This window comes from Delphinapterus leucas, chromosome 20 (genome assembly GCF_059928025.1).
Source record: "Delphinapterus leucas isolate spDelLeu-1000000601 "Yukka" chromosome 20, BTC_Dleu_Yukka2, whole genome shotgun sequence".
NCBI lineage: Eukaryota > Metazoa > Chordata > Mammalia > Artiodactyla > Monodontidae > Delphinapterus > Delphinapterus leucas.
This window is the reverse complement of record NC_143148.1, coordinates 24,603,497-24,617,344: the sequence shown is the minus strand read 5'-3', so window position 1 is coordinate 24,617,344 and position 13,848 is coordinate 24,603,497. Positions and strand designations below refer to the sequence as shown.

The 13,848-nt window shown below is 37.0% G+C and overlaps 1 protein-coding gene across 1 annotated transcript in view; it reads left to right on the top strand.

Annotated features, from left to right (window-relative positions):
- Positions 1–13,848, top strand: part of NETO2 (neuropilin and tolloid like 2) — a 64,598-nt gene that overhangs the window by 34,451 nt on the left and 16,299 nt on the right. Inside the window, exon 7 of the mRNA XM_089902471.1 lies at positions 4,628–4,856. Within this exon, the coding sequence (XP_089758597.1) occupies positions 4,628–4,856 (229 nt within the window). The remainder of the gene's footprint in view (positions 1–4,627; positions 4,857–13,848) is intronic.

Sequence of the window (13,848 nt, the reverse complement as noted above, 5' to 3'; positions counted from 1 at the left end):
CATGTGCAGCAATGAAGACCCAGCACAGCCAAAAAAATTTTTTTTTATTTATATGGGAAAGGTGGAACGACAGCAAAAGGTCATTGGTTGCCAGGAAACAAGATTGAAGATGGATTTTGACTGCTGAGGAGCAGCAGGAGGGAATTTGGGGGGTGATGGAACTTCTTGATTATGGTGGCTGTCGCTTGACTCTGCATTTGTCAGAGGATTTTATTATATATTACTTGAGACTTGACTGAATGTCTTGTGACCAAGTGTCAGCAAGGATTGAGGAACTGAAATTCTCTTAACTTACTTTGAAAGAATAAATTGCTACAGCCACCTTGGAAAGTCATTTGGTATGCTCAGGTAAAGCTGAAAATTGTTACGTCCTACAATACAGCAACCCTGCTTCTAGATAAACACCCAGATACTCATCATATGAGAGCATAACGAGAATACAAGAATGTTTACAGCAGTGTTTAATATTTTAAAAAGTGGAAGCAAGCTAAATGTCCAAAAGGAAAATGGATAGTGACTCATTTCTACAGTTGATCCAAGATTTTAAAATATACAAAAAAGTAAATAAAATATACAAAAAATACTATATATTTTTATAGATACATAAATTTAAAAATCTAAAACTGTACATAGGAATTATAAAAATTATACTTAGGATGGGATGTGTAGGAAAGATAATGGGAACATAGAAGGCTTTAGCTGTACAGTTGACACTTGAACAACACAGGGGATAGGGCTACCGACCTGCTTGCAGTTGAAATTCTGAGTATAACTTTATAGTCAGCCCTCTGTATCTGAGGTTCCGCATCCTCAAATTCAACCAACTACAGACTGTGTAGTACTGTAGTATATATTTATTGAATAAAATCCATATAAGTGGACCTGCACAGTTCAAACCCACGTTGTTCAAGGGTCAGTTGTACACAGAATTGAACTGCACAGGTTCACTTATATACTGATTTTTTTCAATAAATATTATAGGACTACACAATCTGCAGTTGGTTGGATCTATAGATGCAGAAGCACAAATACAGAGGGCTGACTATGGGACTTGAGCATCTGCAGATTTTGGTATCCAGATCAGGTCCTTTCTAGGACCAGTTCCCCATGGATACTGAGGGATGAATGTACAGAGGGGGGGGGGTTTTGACCATATTTAATAGTTAAGTATTTAAATGCTTAAGTGAAATTAATACTTTAGATCTTGCTCTTTCTTGAAATACTTCATGAAGAAATGATTCTATATGCGTAAGTTTTTTAGGAGTGTGACCTAGAATGTTGAATAGTGGAGAATGTTACTTTTTATTAATAAAAGTAAGTCGATTTTTTAAAGTTAACATAAAAAGTACTGTTCACAGTTGACATGGAAAGTGGATCAAGGGACTTCCCTGGTGGTGCAGTGGTTAAGAATCTGCCTGCCAGTGCAGGGGACACGGGTCGAGCCCTGGTCTGGGAAGATCCCACATGCCACAGAGCAACTAAGCCCGTGTGCCACAACTACTGAGCCTGCGCTCTAGAGCCCACAAGCCACAATTACTGAGCCCGCATGTTCTAGGGCCCGTGAGCCACAACTGCTGAGCCTGTGTGCCACAACTACTGAAGCCCACACACCTAGAGCCTGTGCTCTGCAACAAGAGAAGCCACTGCAGTGAGAAGCCCTCGCACCGCAACGAAGAGTAGCCCCTGCTCACTGCAACTAGAGGATGCCCACGTGCTGCAACGAAGACCCAATGCAGCCAAAAATAAATAAATTTATTTTGTAAAAAGTGGGTCAGATTTTTTAAATTGTGTTAAATAAGAAAGTAAGCAGATGATTTTATTTGAGTACTTTAAAAGAAAAAATATGAAAGACCACCATAACCCTTGAGTACTCAAAATGGGGTAAAGTACTTAATGGGTGATGTTGAAGAAATATTCACTTAAATATACAAAAGAAGTCATTGGTGTTGAGTATGTAAGTAGTGTTTTAGTCTGTTTTTATCAGTGGCCTTTCCATAAAAATAACAGCTTTCTGAGGATTTCATTGCATTTCTTTTGGGGGCTCTAGTAAAAAGCGTTTTTTTCCCCACTGGAGTTACGAACCAATTGAGAACATGAAGATTCAGACTAGCCCCTTTATTCCACTAAAGGCTAGGGGAAGCAACTTAGTGAGAGAATCAAACTAGACTTGCTTATTCCCTACCCACTAGGTGCACCTCCTACCTCAGTCTAGACTGGACCGTCCCATCCAGGGAAAGTGCATCTGCAGAAGAGACCCACTTACCCAGGTCACTGTTTCTCGTACTCGCTGGTCCAGGGAAAGAGGGGAGGAAAAAGGGACCAAATTCCCCCCCATCCAAGTGACTCTCTCCACTTCCCTGGGGAGGGTATAGGAGTGGGTAAGAGGCCAAGAGTGTTTATGTTTACTAAAAGATCTCGCCTCCTGTAATTCAGGTGAGAGAAGAGTAGTTTGTGTACCCCTTCACCCATTGCAATTGGTCAGCCTCATATTGTTAGAAATATTTTCTGAAGATCAGTTGAATTAAACTATTAAGCAGTATTTAACTGTATTCACAATAGAAAAGAATGTCATTCTTGTCATATGACTTGCCTTAAAACCTTGACTTTTAAAAGTTATATATTTAAAGAGCATTTACTATGGCCTTACACAAGTACCATGTTTCTTCAGTTAAAAAAAAAAAAAAAAGTAAATACTTCAGACTTCCTAATTATTTTCCTGGTATTTAGCTCTACCAAACTAGGTTTTATAAACCTAGTCACTTTTTCATTAATTGCTGTCAGCAAGAATTGTACTGGATAGAATTAGCATGTGATACGCTCATTAGAAGACCGTACAATCTAATGGAGAAGACAAATAATTACAGTAGTAGTGATACTGCCAGAGAACCATGGGCAGTATGTTTTGGTTATATGAATGATGAAGAAAGTAATGAAAACAAATGATATATTTTAAGCAAACACATTGCTTCTGTGTTAAAATATATTTTTGGAGGTTTTATGAAATTTTGAAATGGAAATCCATTACTGGTGATTTTCCACCAGTCTCTTGAAAGTGGCTAATTGGTCATTTCAAATAAGCCAAAGTTACTAGTCAAAATTTAACTCTGAGCTGTATTTTTGAGTTTTTGTTCTTAGTTTTATGTCCTCAAGGTATTTTAGGGGGAAAAATATCTGACATTTTTGTTTTATGAAGCCCTTTAAAATAAAGAATGGGTGTGGCATCATACTACTACCTCCAGGATAGCAACCAGCAGGTGAATACCCACTAGATGTCTCCAAAGGCAATCAAAGAAGTCTTCATTCTTCATTCACTAAAATATTATTTTAATTGTAGAGTTACCTATGAACAAGTAGAGCCAAAAGGTGAACTGTGTATGAGAGAGTATGCGTGTGTGTGTGCCTGCACACATAGAAGGCATCCCAGGGAATGGGAAGAACGTACAGTTTAAGAGTCAGAGCAACCTAGGTTCAAATCCTCGCCCTAAGTAACCTTGGGCAAGTTCCTTAATCCCTGTGAGCCTTAATTTCCTTCCAGCCCATAAAGAATAATACCTATTTCATTCTGTTCTTTTGGAGATTATGCTCAAGGTCTTTCTAAGCCTACAATCTAATGGAACTCTTCAAATAAGAATGGGTCAGGCACATTTTAAGAATAACTTAGTGCCAGGTGGCAAGCTGCCTATAAAATTTGAGGAAGGGGGATACTAAGCAAAATAGAAAACTATAATAGTGCGTATTTTGAAACTCCAGTTTAAATCTTTCTGACTGAAAATATAGAAATTGTTAATTTATGGAGTAAAATCTTAAAACCACTTAAATGTGCAACAGTGAGATAGTGGGTAAATAAATGACAAGACATGGGAATGATTACAGTTATGAAGAGTATAGGTAAGTTTTGATGTGTTACAGCAAAAGCAGGATGTGTGTATCTTACAATTAAACTTAGGTTTTGAAAATGTGAAGAGCGACTTCCCTGGTGGTGCAGTGGTTAAGAATCCACCTGCCAATGCAGGGGACATGGGTTCGATCCCTGGTGCGGGAAGATCCCACATGCCGCGGAGCAACTAAGCCCGTGCACCACAACTGCTGAAGCCCGCACACCTAGAGCCCATGCTCCGCAACAAGAGAAGCCACCACAATGAGAAGCACGGGCCCTGCAACGAGAGTAGCCCCTGCTCGCCACAACTAGAGAAAGCGCGCGCAGCAACGAAGACCCAACACAGCCAAAAATAAATTTTTTTTTAGATGTGAAGAAAAAAAAGTTTATCACAATAATTGTTAGAGTACTAGAATTATGTTTCTTTTATTTTCCCAGTTTCTCAGTACCACGAGTTTGCTTTTATAACAAGGAAAACATGTAAGATAGTCATGGAGCAAAAAATTTCTCTTTACAGACACAACACAAACTAGGTTCCTTAATGCTTGGTTTCATTATTAAGACAACCAAAGAAGCAGACCATTAGTCTTAGTTCTTTTACCTACTTAGGCATCATCCTTTTAGCTATTGTTTTTCTGTCAGGTGTTAAAACTCAATGCAGTTTTAACTTACATATTGATTGGATAATAGAACTAGAACATTTAATGTATCTTTTTAAAAGCTCTGTTTTTCTTTGTTTTCATGTTACAGATTTATTTGAGGTTCCTAGATTATCAGATGGAGCACTCAAATGAATGCAAGAGAAATTTCGTTGCAGTCTACGATGGGAGCAGTTCTATTGAAAATCTGAAGGCCAAGTTTTGCAGCACTGTGGCCAACGATGTAATGCTTAAAACAGGAGTTGGGGTGATACGGATGTGGGCTGATGAAGGTAGTCGGCTTAGCAGGTTCCGAATGCTCTTTACTTCCTTTGTGGAGCGTAAGTAAATAATTCCTATAGCATTGAGATCTTTTACTTAATCATTTATTCAGAATACAATTACGGAGCATTTCCTTTAGACAAAGACTGCTAGTCACAGAATGTAGAAGTAACTAGGTCTTAGTATGTACTCTTAAGGAACTGTCAGGCGTGAAAAAAGACATGGTAATGCATAAGTTGAAACACAACCTATTATAAAGATATAAACATGATAGTGCAAAAAGTGGAGACTTCTCAAGATTTTCAAAATTGAAAATAATTATCAGTAGTATGAATTCAGCTTGGTGAATAATGTGAATCCACCAAACCATGTTCCCCAAAGATTTAGATCGACTGTTTTTTTTAAAACTTTTAAAGTAATTTTAAGCTTATAGAAAGTTGTAAAAATAGTAGAGTTCTCCTGTGCCCTTCACTCAGATTCCCTTAATGTTAACATCTTACAAAACCGTTGGAAAACTGAATATTAACACTGATGGAATATTATTAACCAATATAGAGATCTTACTGAGAAATCAGTAGTTTTCCCATTAATGTCCTTTTCTGATTCAAGATCCCACATTGCCTTTAATTGTCATGTCTCCTTTAGTCTCTTCCATTTGTGACACTTCCTCAGTCTTTAATGACCTGGATGCATTTGAAGAGCACTGGCCAGCTACTTAGAATGCCCATTGATTTAGGTTTGTCTGATGTTCTCTCATGGATTCAATTGAGGTTATGCATTTCTGTCAAGAATACCATAGAAATCACATTCCACCTTTCTCAGTACATCATACCAATGAGGTAGGGTACGTAATGTGGTTTGCCTTACACTAACTTGGATCACTTCCTTAAGGTACTGTCTGCCACATTTCTCCGCTATAAATAATAATTTTTCCTTTCTAATTAATAAGTTTCTTTGAGAGTATGCAAATATCCTTTTGCTCACTAGTTTTAGCATCTGTTAATGATTTCTACCTGTAATAGTTATTGCTGTAGTATTTACCTAATCGTGGTTTTCTGTTTCCATCATTCCTTCTACACTTAATTATAATTCTGTGAAGAAGAGCTGTTCTTTTTCCTTCATTGATTTATTCAGTTATTTGTGTCGGTATGAGCTCATTTTACTCTATTATTTTATATATAATATATATATGTTACTCTATAATAAAAGTTACTTTATTGCTCAAAGTCCCGGCTTTGGCCATTGGGAGCTCCTTCAGGTTGCCTCCTGTACGCTTTGGATAATAAGCCCATTATTTTTTTTAATCACTTCCTTACTTTCTGTTCCGCAGGCTGAACCAGGCTCAACTTGTGTTTTCCTTGCCCAAGCCTTAGAACCAACCATGTTTCCAAAAAGCCCTTTCCTTCTCTTCTAGTGAGAAATCTGGCTCTAATTATCCATGGTATATTTATTTGTTCAATCCTAGGATACACATAAAGTAATTTTAGGATTGCTAACCCATATCCCTGTTAGAAATTTCCTAACAGAGTACACTATTTGTGTGCAGTTCTTTTTATCTTGAGCCATGCTGTCAAAATATGGTGTTCCATTTACTTAGGTTAGTTGTCTTCCTCTCTCCTTTGCGTGTGGTTCATCTGTAGTACACTTAGGTTCATTTGTGACTGTTGTGACTGTTTATATTTTGTTCTGTGTCCCCCCCACCCTCATCATGGTTACTTTAAGTTGTTTTTGTTTTCAGAGTACCTGGAATATTGCCATTATTCAAAGAGAGCTCTACAAAAAGATACAGTCAAATATTGTTCCTTTCTCACCTCTCCTGTGCCAGTCCCACCCCCAATTCTTTGCACTCCATTCCTACCAACTCTCTGCTGGTAACTAATCACATTAGTCCCTGGTGTGTCCATCATGCATTTCTTTTTACACAAAAGAGCTGATACATGTGTATTTTCTCATAGCTTCTTTTTTCTTACATGACAAGCATATTATACTCTTTGCACTTTGCTTCTTTCACTTAACAGTATATCCTGGAAATCACTCCATATCAGTTCATAGAGATCATCTTTATTATTTACAACTCCATAGTTATTGGGTTGGCCAAAAAAGTGCCTTTGGTTTTTAAGTAAAAATAAAAGACATATTTTTCATTTTCACCAAGAACTTTATTGAACAACATATTCATCCTTTTGTTCCACTACCTTCTGCCATTTTTCAGGCAACTTCATAATTCCATCTTCCCAAAATTTTTATCTTTTTGAGCAAAGAACTGTACCTGCTGCCTTTTACAGTCTTCCAGGGAATTGAAAGTTTTTCTATTAAGAGAATTTTGTAAAGACCTAAATAAATGGAAATCCGAAGGTGCAATGTCTGATGAATGCGGTGGATGAATCAGAACTTCCTAGCCAGGCTGTAACAGTTTTTGCCTGGTCTTCAAAGAAACACGCGGCCTTGCGTTATCCTGATGGAAGATTATGCATTTTCTGTTGACTAATTCTGGATGCTTTTCGTCGAGTGCTGCTTTCATTTGCTCTAATTGGGAGCAGTACTTGTTGGAATTAATGGCTTGGTTTTCTGGAAGAAGTTCATAATAGAGGACTCCCTTCCAATCCTACCATATACTCAACATCACCCTCTTTGGATGAAGACCAGCCTTTGCTGTGGTTGGTAGTGGTTCATTTCTCTTGCCCCACGATCTCTTCTGTTCTACATTATTGTGCAGTATCCACTTTTCATCACCCATCACAATTTGTTTTAAAAACGGAACGTTTTCATTACATTCAAGTACAGAATCACATGTGGAAATACAGTCAAGAAGGGTTTTTTCGCTTAGCTTATGTAGAACCCAAATGTCAAAGAAATTAACATAACCAGGCTGGTGCAAATGATATTCAGTGCTTGATTTAGATATTTTGAATATGTTGGCTATCTCCCGCGTTGTATAACGTTGATTGTTCTCAGTTAATCTCTCAATTTGATCACTACAACTGGTCTACCGACTGTGGAGCATCGTCCAGTGAGAAATCTCCAGCACAAAACTTCACAAACCGCTTTTGACATGTTCGATCAGTCACAGCACCTTCTCCATACACTGGCACAAATCTTTTTTTGCGTTTCAGTTGCGTTTTTACATTTCTTGAAATAATAAAGCATAATATGCCGAAAATGTTGCTTTTTTTCTTTCATCTTCAATATTAAAATGGCTACACAAAAATTCACCAATTTTGTTAAGTCTTTTTTAAAATGCACACTGATATGACAGCTGTCACAATCTAACAATACAGAAAAAAATGAACCTTTTGGCCAACCCTGTAGTACATTGTATGTACATATTTTATTCAGCCTTTCAGTTTATGGGCATATGGGTTATTTACAGTATTTTGCAATTACAAGCATACTGTTACAATGAATAATGTTATGCATATGTATTTTCATATTCTTGGAGGTATATCCTCTGGATAGATTCCTAGAAGTGGGATTACTGATGTAAAAGGATGTAAATCTTTCACAGTTTGCCAAATACCCTTCCAGAATGGTTGTATATTTTTTTAAGTTATGATAAAATGCACCCTCAGCCATTTTTAAGTGTACAGTTCAGTGGCACTAAGTACATTCACAACATCATACAACCATCACCACTATCCATCTCTGGAACTTATGTAACATCCCAAATTGAGACTCCATACCCATTAAATAATAATTCCCATGCCCCTATTCCCCCACCCCCAGGTAACCTCTAGTCTGCTTTCTATCTCCATGAATTTCCCTATTCTGGGTACCTCATATAAATGGAATATTTGTCCTTTTGCATCTGACTTATTTTACTTAGCATAACGTTTCTAATAATTTCAGTCCTTTTCAAGGCTGAATAATATTCCATATGTGTATAATACCACATTTTTGTTTATCCTTTCATCTGTTGATGAACAATTGAGTTGTTTCTACTTTTAGGCTATTATGAATAAAGCTGCTGTGAACATTAGTATACAGTTACCTCTTTGAATCTCTGCTTTCAGTTCTTCGCTGTATATACTATGCCTAGAAGTAGAATTGCTAGATCGTATGGATATTCTATATTTAAATTTTTAAGGACCACCAACCGTTTTCACAGCTGTGCCATTTTACATTCCCTCCAGCAATGCAGCAGGGTTGGTCCCCATCCTCACCAAAACTTTATTTTTTGTTTTTTTGATAATAACCATCCTAATGGCTATAAAGTGTGATTTTTTTTTCATTGTGATTCCAATTTGTATTTCCCTAATGATGAGTGATGTTGAGCATCTTTTCACCCTTCTTGGCCACTTGTATACCTTCTTTGGTGAAATGTCTACAGGCATACATCACTTTATTGCACTTCACAGATACTACAGTTTCTACACGTTGAAGGTCTGTGGGTACCCTGCATTGAGCAAGTCTATCAATGCCGTTTTTTCAACAGCATTTTCTCACTTCATGTTTCTGTGTTACATTTTAGTAATTCTCATAACATTACAAACTTTTTCATTATTATGTTTATTATGGTAATCTGTGATCAGTGATCTTTGATGTTACTGTTGCAAAAAGATTATGACTTGCTAAAGGATCAGATTAGCATTTTTAGCAATAAAATATTTCTAATTAAGGTATGTACATTGTTTTCTTAGACATAATGTTATTACATAGTATAATACAGCATAGTGTAAAAATAACTTTTATATGCAGTGGGAAACCAAAAACTTAATATAACTCGCTTTATTGCAATATTTGCTTTATTGTGATGGTCTGGAAGTGTGGTATGCCTGTATTTAGTCCTTTACTCAGTTTTTGACTTGGTGGTTGTTTTTTTGTTAAGTTGTAGAAGTTCTTTATGTATTCTGATTATTAATCTCTCATCAGATACATGATTAGCAAGTATTTTTTCACATTCTGTGCATTATCTTTTCACTGTCTTGATTGTGTACTTTGAGATACAAAAGTTTGATGTAGTTTGTCTATTTTTTCTTTTTTTGTCTGTGCTTTGAGTGTCATAATCCAGAAATCATTGCCAAAGACAACGTTATGAAGCTTCTCCTCTATGTTTTTTAATTTGGTAACAATTTTTTATTGATTTATAACATATGTTTCATGTGTACAGTGTTATATTTTGATTTCTGTATACCCTACAGCATGCTCAGCTCCAAAGTTTAGTTTCCATCTGTCACCATACAGTTGACCCCCTTTACCCATTTGCCCTCCCCACCCCCCATTAACTACTACTCTGTTCTCTGTATCTGTGGGTTTGGTTTGGTTTGGTTTGATCTGTTCTTTGTGTGTTTCTTTGTTTCTTTGTTTTTAATCCACATATGAGTGAAATCATATGGTATTTGTCTTTCTTCATCTGACTTATTTCACTTAGCATAATACCCTCAAGGTCTATCCATGTTGTTGCAAATGTTAAGATTTCATCTTTTTTATGGTTGAGTAGTATTCAATTGAATATATATATATATATGCCACACCTTCTTTATCCATTCATCCATCAGTAGGGCTTTAGGTTCTTTCCATACCTTGGCTATTGTAAATAATGACGTGATGAACACAGGTGCATAAATCTTTTCAAATTAGTCTTATTCTTTGGATAAATACCCAGAAGTGGAATAGCTGGATCATATGGTAGTTCTGGTTCTTAATTTTTTGACAAATCTCCATACTTTTTTCCATAATGGCTGCAACAATTTACATTTCTTCCAACACTGTATGAGGGTTCCCTTTTCGTCACATCCTCTCTAACATTTATTATCTCTTGTCTTTTTGCTAATAGCCATTCTGATTGGTGTGAGTGATATCTCATTGTTTTGATTTGCATTTCCCTAATTAGTAATGTTGAGCATTTTTTCATGTACCTGTTGGCCATTTGTATATCTTCTTTGGGAAAATGTCTGTTCAATACCTCTGCCCATTTTTTTAATCCAGTTGTTTGTTTTTTGTTGTTGAGTTGTATGAGTTATTTCTATTATTTTGGATATTAACCCCTTCTTGGATATATGATTTGCAAATATCTTCTATTCAGTAAGTTGTATTTTCATGTTGTTGATGGTTTTCTCTCCTGTACAAAAGCTTTTTAGTTTGATTTAGTCTCACTTTATATATATATATAATATATATATATATATATATATATATATTTTTTTTTTTTTTTTTTTTTTTTTTTAAGGTACGCGGGCCTCTCACTGCTGTGGCCTCTCCCGTCGCGGAGCACAGGCTCCAGACGTGCAGGCTCAGCAGCCATGGCTCACGGGCCCAGCCGCTCCGCGGCTTGTGGGATCCTCCTGGACCGGGGCACGAACCCGTGTCCCCTGCATCAGCAGGCGGACTCTCAACCACTGCACCACCAGGGAAGCCCTCACTTTATATTTTTGCTTTTATTTCCCTTACCTGAGGAGACATACCCAGAAAAACGTTGCTAAGACCAAGATCAAAGAGTGTACTGCTTATTTTCATCAAGGAGTTTTATGGTTTCAGGTCTTACATTCAAGTATTTAATCCATTTGGAGTTGATTTGTGTGTGTGGTGTGAGGTAGTGGTCTAGTTTCATTCTTTTGCATGTGGCTGTCCAGTTTACCCAGTGCCATTTATTGAAGAGACTATTCTTTCTCCATTGTGTGGTCTTTGCTTCTATGTTGTAAATTACTTGTTCATATGTGTGTGGGTTTATTTCTGGGCTATCAGTTCTGTTCCATTAATCTCTGTGTCTGTTTTCTACAAGTAACATGCTATTTTGAATACTACAGCTTTGTAATATAATTTGAAATCAGGGAGTGTGACACCTCCAGTTGTTCTTTTTTCTCAGCATAGCTTTGACTATTCAGGGTCTTCTATGTTTCCATATAAATTTTAGAATTTTTTGTTCTGTTTCTGTGAAAATGTTCTTGGGGCATTTGATAGGGATTGCAGTGAATCTGTAGCTTGCTTTATGTAATGTGGACATTTTAACAATATTAATTCTTCCAGTCCATGAGCACAGAATATATTTCCATTTATTTGTGTCTTCAGTTTCTTTCAACAGGTCTTATGGTTTTCACTGTAGAGGTCTTACACCTCCTTAGTTAAGTTTACGCTTAAGTATTATATTCTTTTTGTTGTGATTGTAAATGGGATTCTTTTCTTAACTGCTCTGTTAGTTTGTTATTAGTGTATAGAAATGCACCAGATGGTTGAATATTAATTTTATACCCTGCAACTTCACTATATTCATTTATTATTTCCAAAAGTTTTTTGGTGAATTTTTAAAAATATATATTTTTTTATTTGGTTGCACTGGGTCTTAGTTGTGGCTTGCCAGCTCCTTAATTGCAGCATGCATGTGGGATCTAGTTCCCTGACCAGGGATCGAACGCAGGCCCCAGTCTTAACCCCTGTGCCACCAGGGAAGTCCCTGAATTTTATTTATTTATTTGTTTGGCTGCATTGGGTCTTCGTTGCTGTATGTGGGCTTTCTCTAGTTGCGGTGAGCAGGGGCTACTCTTCGTTGAGGTGCATGGACTTATTGCCGTGGCTTCCCTTGTTGCGGAGCATGGACTCTAGGCACACGGGCTTCAGTAGTTGCAGCATGCGGGCTCAGTAGTTGTGGCACATGGGCCCTAGAGCATATGGGCTCAGTAGTTGTGACTTATGGGCTCTAGAGTGCACGGGCCTCAGTAGTTGCAGTGCATGGGCTCTAGGGCATGTGGGTTTCAGTAGTTGTGGCGCGTGGGCTCAGTAGTTGTGGCTCATGGGCTCTAGAGTGCAGGCTCAGTAGTTGTGGTGCACGGGCTTAGTTGCTCTACGGCATGTGGGATCTTCCCAGACCAGGGCTCGAACCCATGTCCCCTGCATTGGCAGGTGGATTCTTAACCACTGTGCCACCAGGGAAGTCCCTAGTGAATTTTTTGGAGTATTCTATACATAAAATCATGTCATCCACAAATAGTTACAGTTTTACCTCTTCTTTTCCAATATGGATACGTTTTATTTCTTTTTCTTGACTAATTTCTCTGGCTAGGACTTCCAATACTATGTTGAATAGGAGTAGCAAGATTGGGCATCCTTGCCTTGTTCCTGATATTAGAGGAGTAGCTTTAAGTTTTCATCATTGAGCATGATGTTAGATGTGCATTTGTCATATATGGCCTTTATTATGTTTTCGGTACATGCCTTCTGTACCTATTTTATTGAGAGATTTTTGTCATAAATGGGTATTAAATCTTGTCAGATGCTTCTTCATCTATTGAGATAATCATGGTTTTTATCCTTCATTTTGTTCATGAGGTGTATCACATTGATTAATTTATGGATGCATCCCTAGGGTAAATCCCACTTGATCATGGTATATGATCCTTTTAATGTATGGTTTGCTAATATTTTATTGAGTATTTTTGCATCTGTGTTCATCAGAGATGAACCTATAATTTTTTTGTGGTGTCCTTGCCTGGTTTTGATATCAGGGTAATGCTGACCTAGTAGAATGAGTAGGAAGTATTCCCTCTTCTTTAATTTGTTAGAAGAGATTGAGAGATAGGTATTAAATCTTTGAATGATTGGTAGAATTCACATTGTAAAGCCATCTCGTCCTGGACTTCTGTTTTGGGGGAATTTTTGTTTACTTTTTCAACCACTTTACTGGAGATGAGTCTATTAAAATTTTCTATTTCTTTATGGTTCAGTCTTGGAAGGTTGGATATTCTAAGAATTTGTCCGTTTCTTCTAGGTTGTCCAATTTGTTGTCATACAGCTATTCATAATATTCTCTTATAATCCTTTATATTTCTGTGGTATCCTTGTTATTTCTCCTTTTATCAGAGTCTTCTCTCTTTTTTTCGTAGTCTAGCAAACAGTTTGTCAATTTTATCTTTTCAAAGGACAAGCTGTTAGTTTCATTGATCTTTTCTATTGTCTTTTTGGTCTCTGTTTCACTTATTTCTGCTTTGATCTTCATTAGTTCTTTCCTTCTGCTGACTTTGGGCTTTGGTCATTCTTCTTTTTCTAGTTCCTTTAGATGTAAGTTTAGATTTATTTGAGATTTTTCATGTTTCTCAGGGCAGGCCTGTATCACTATAACCT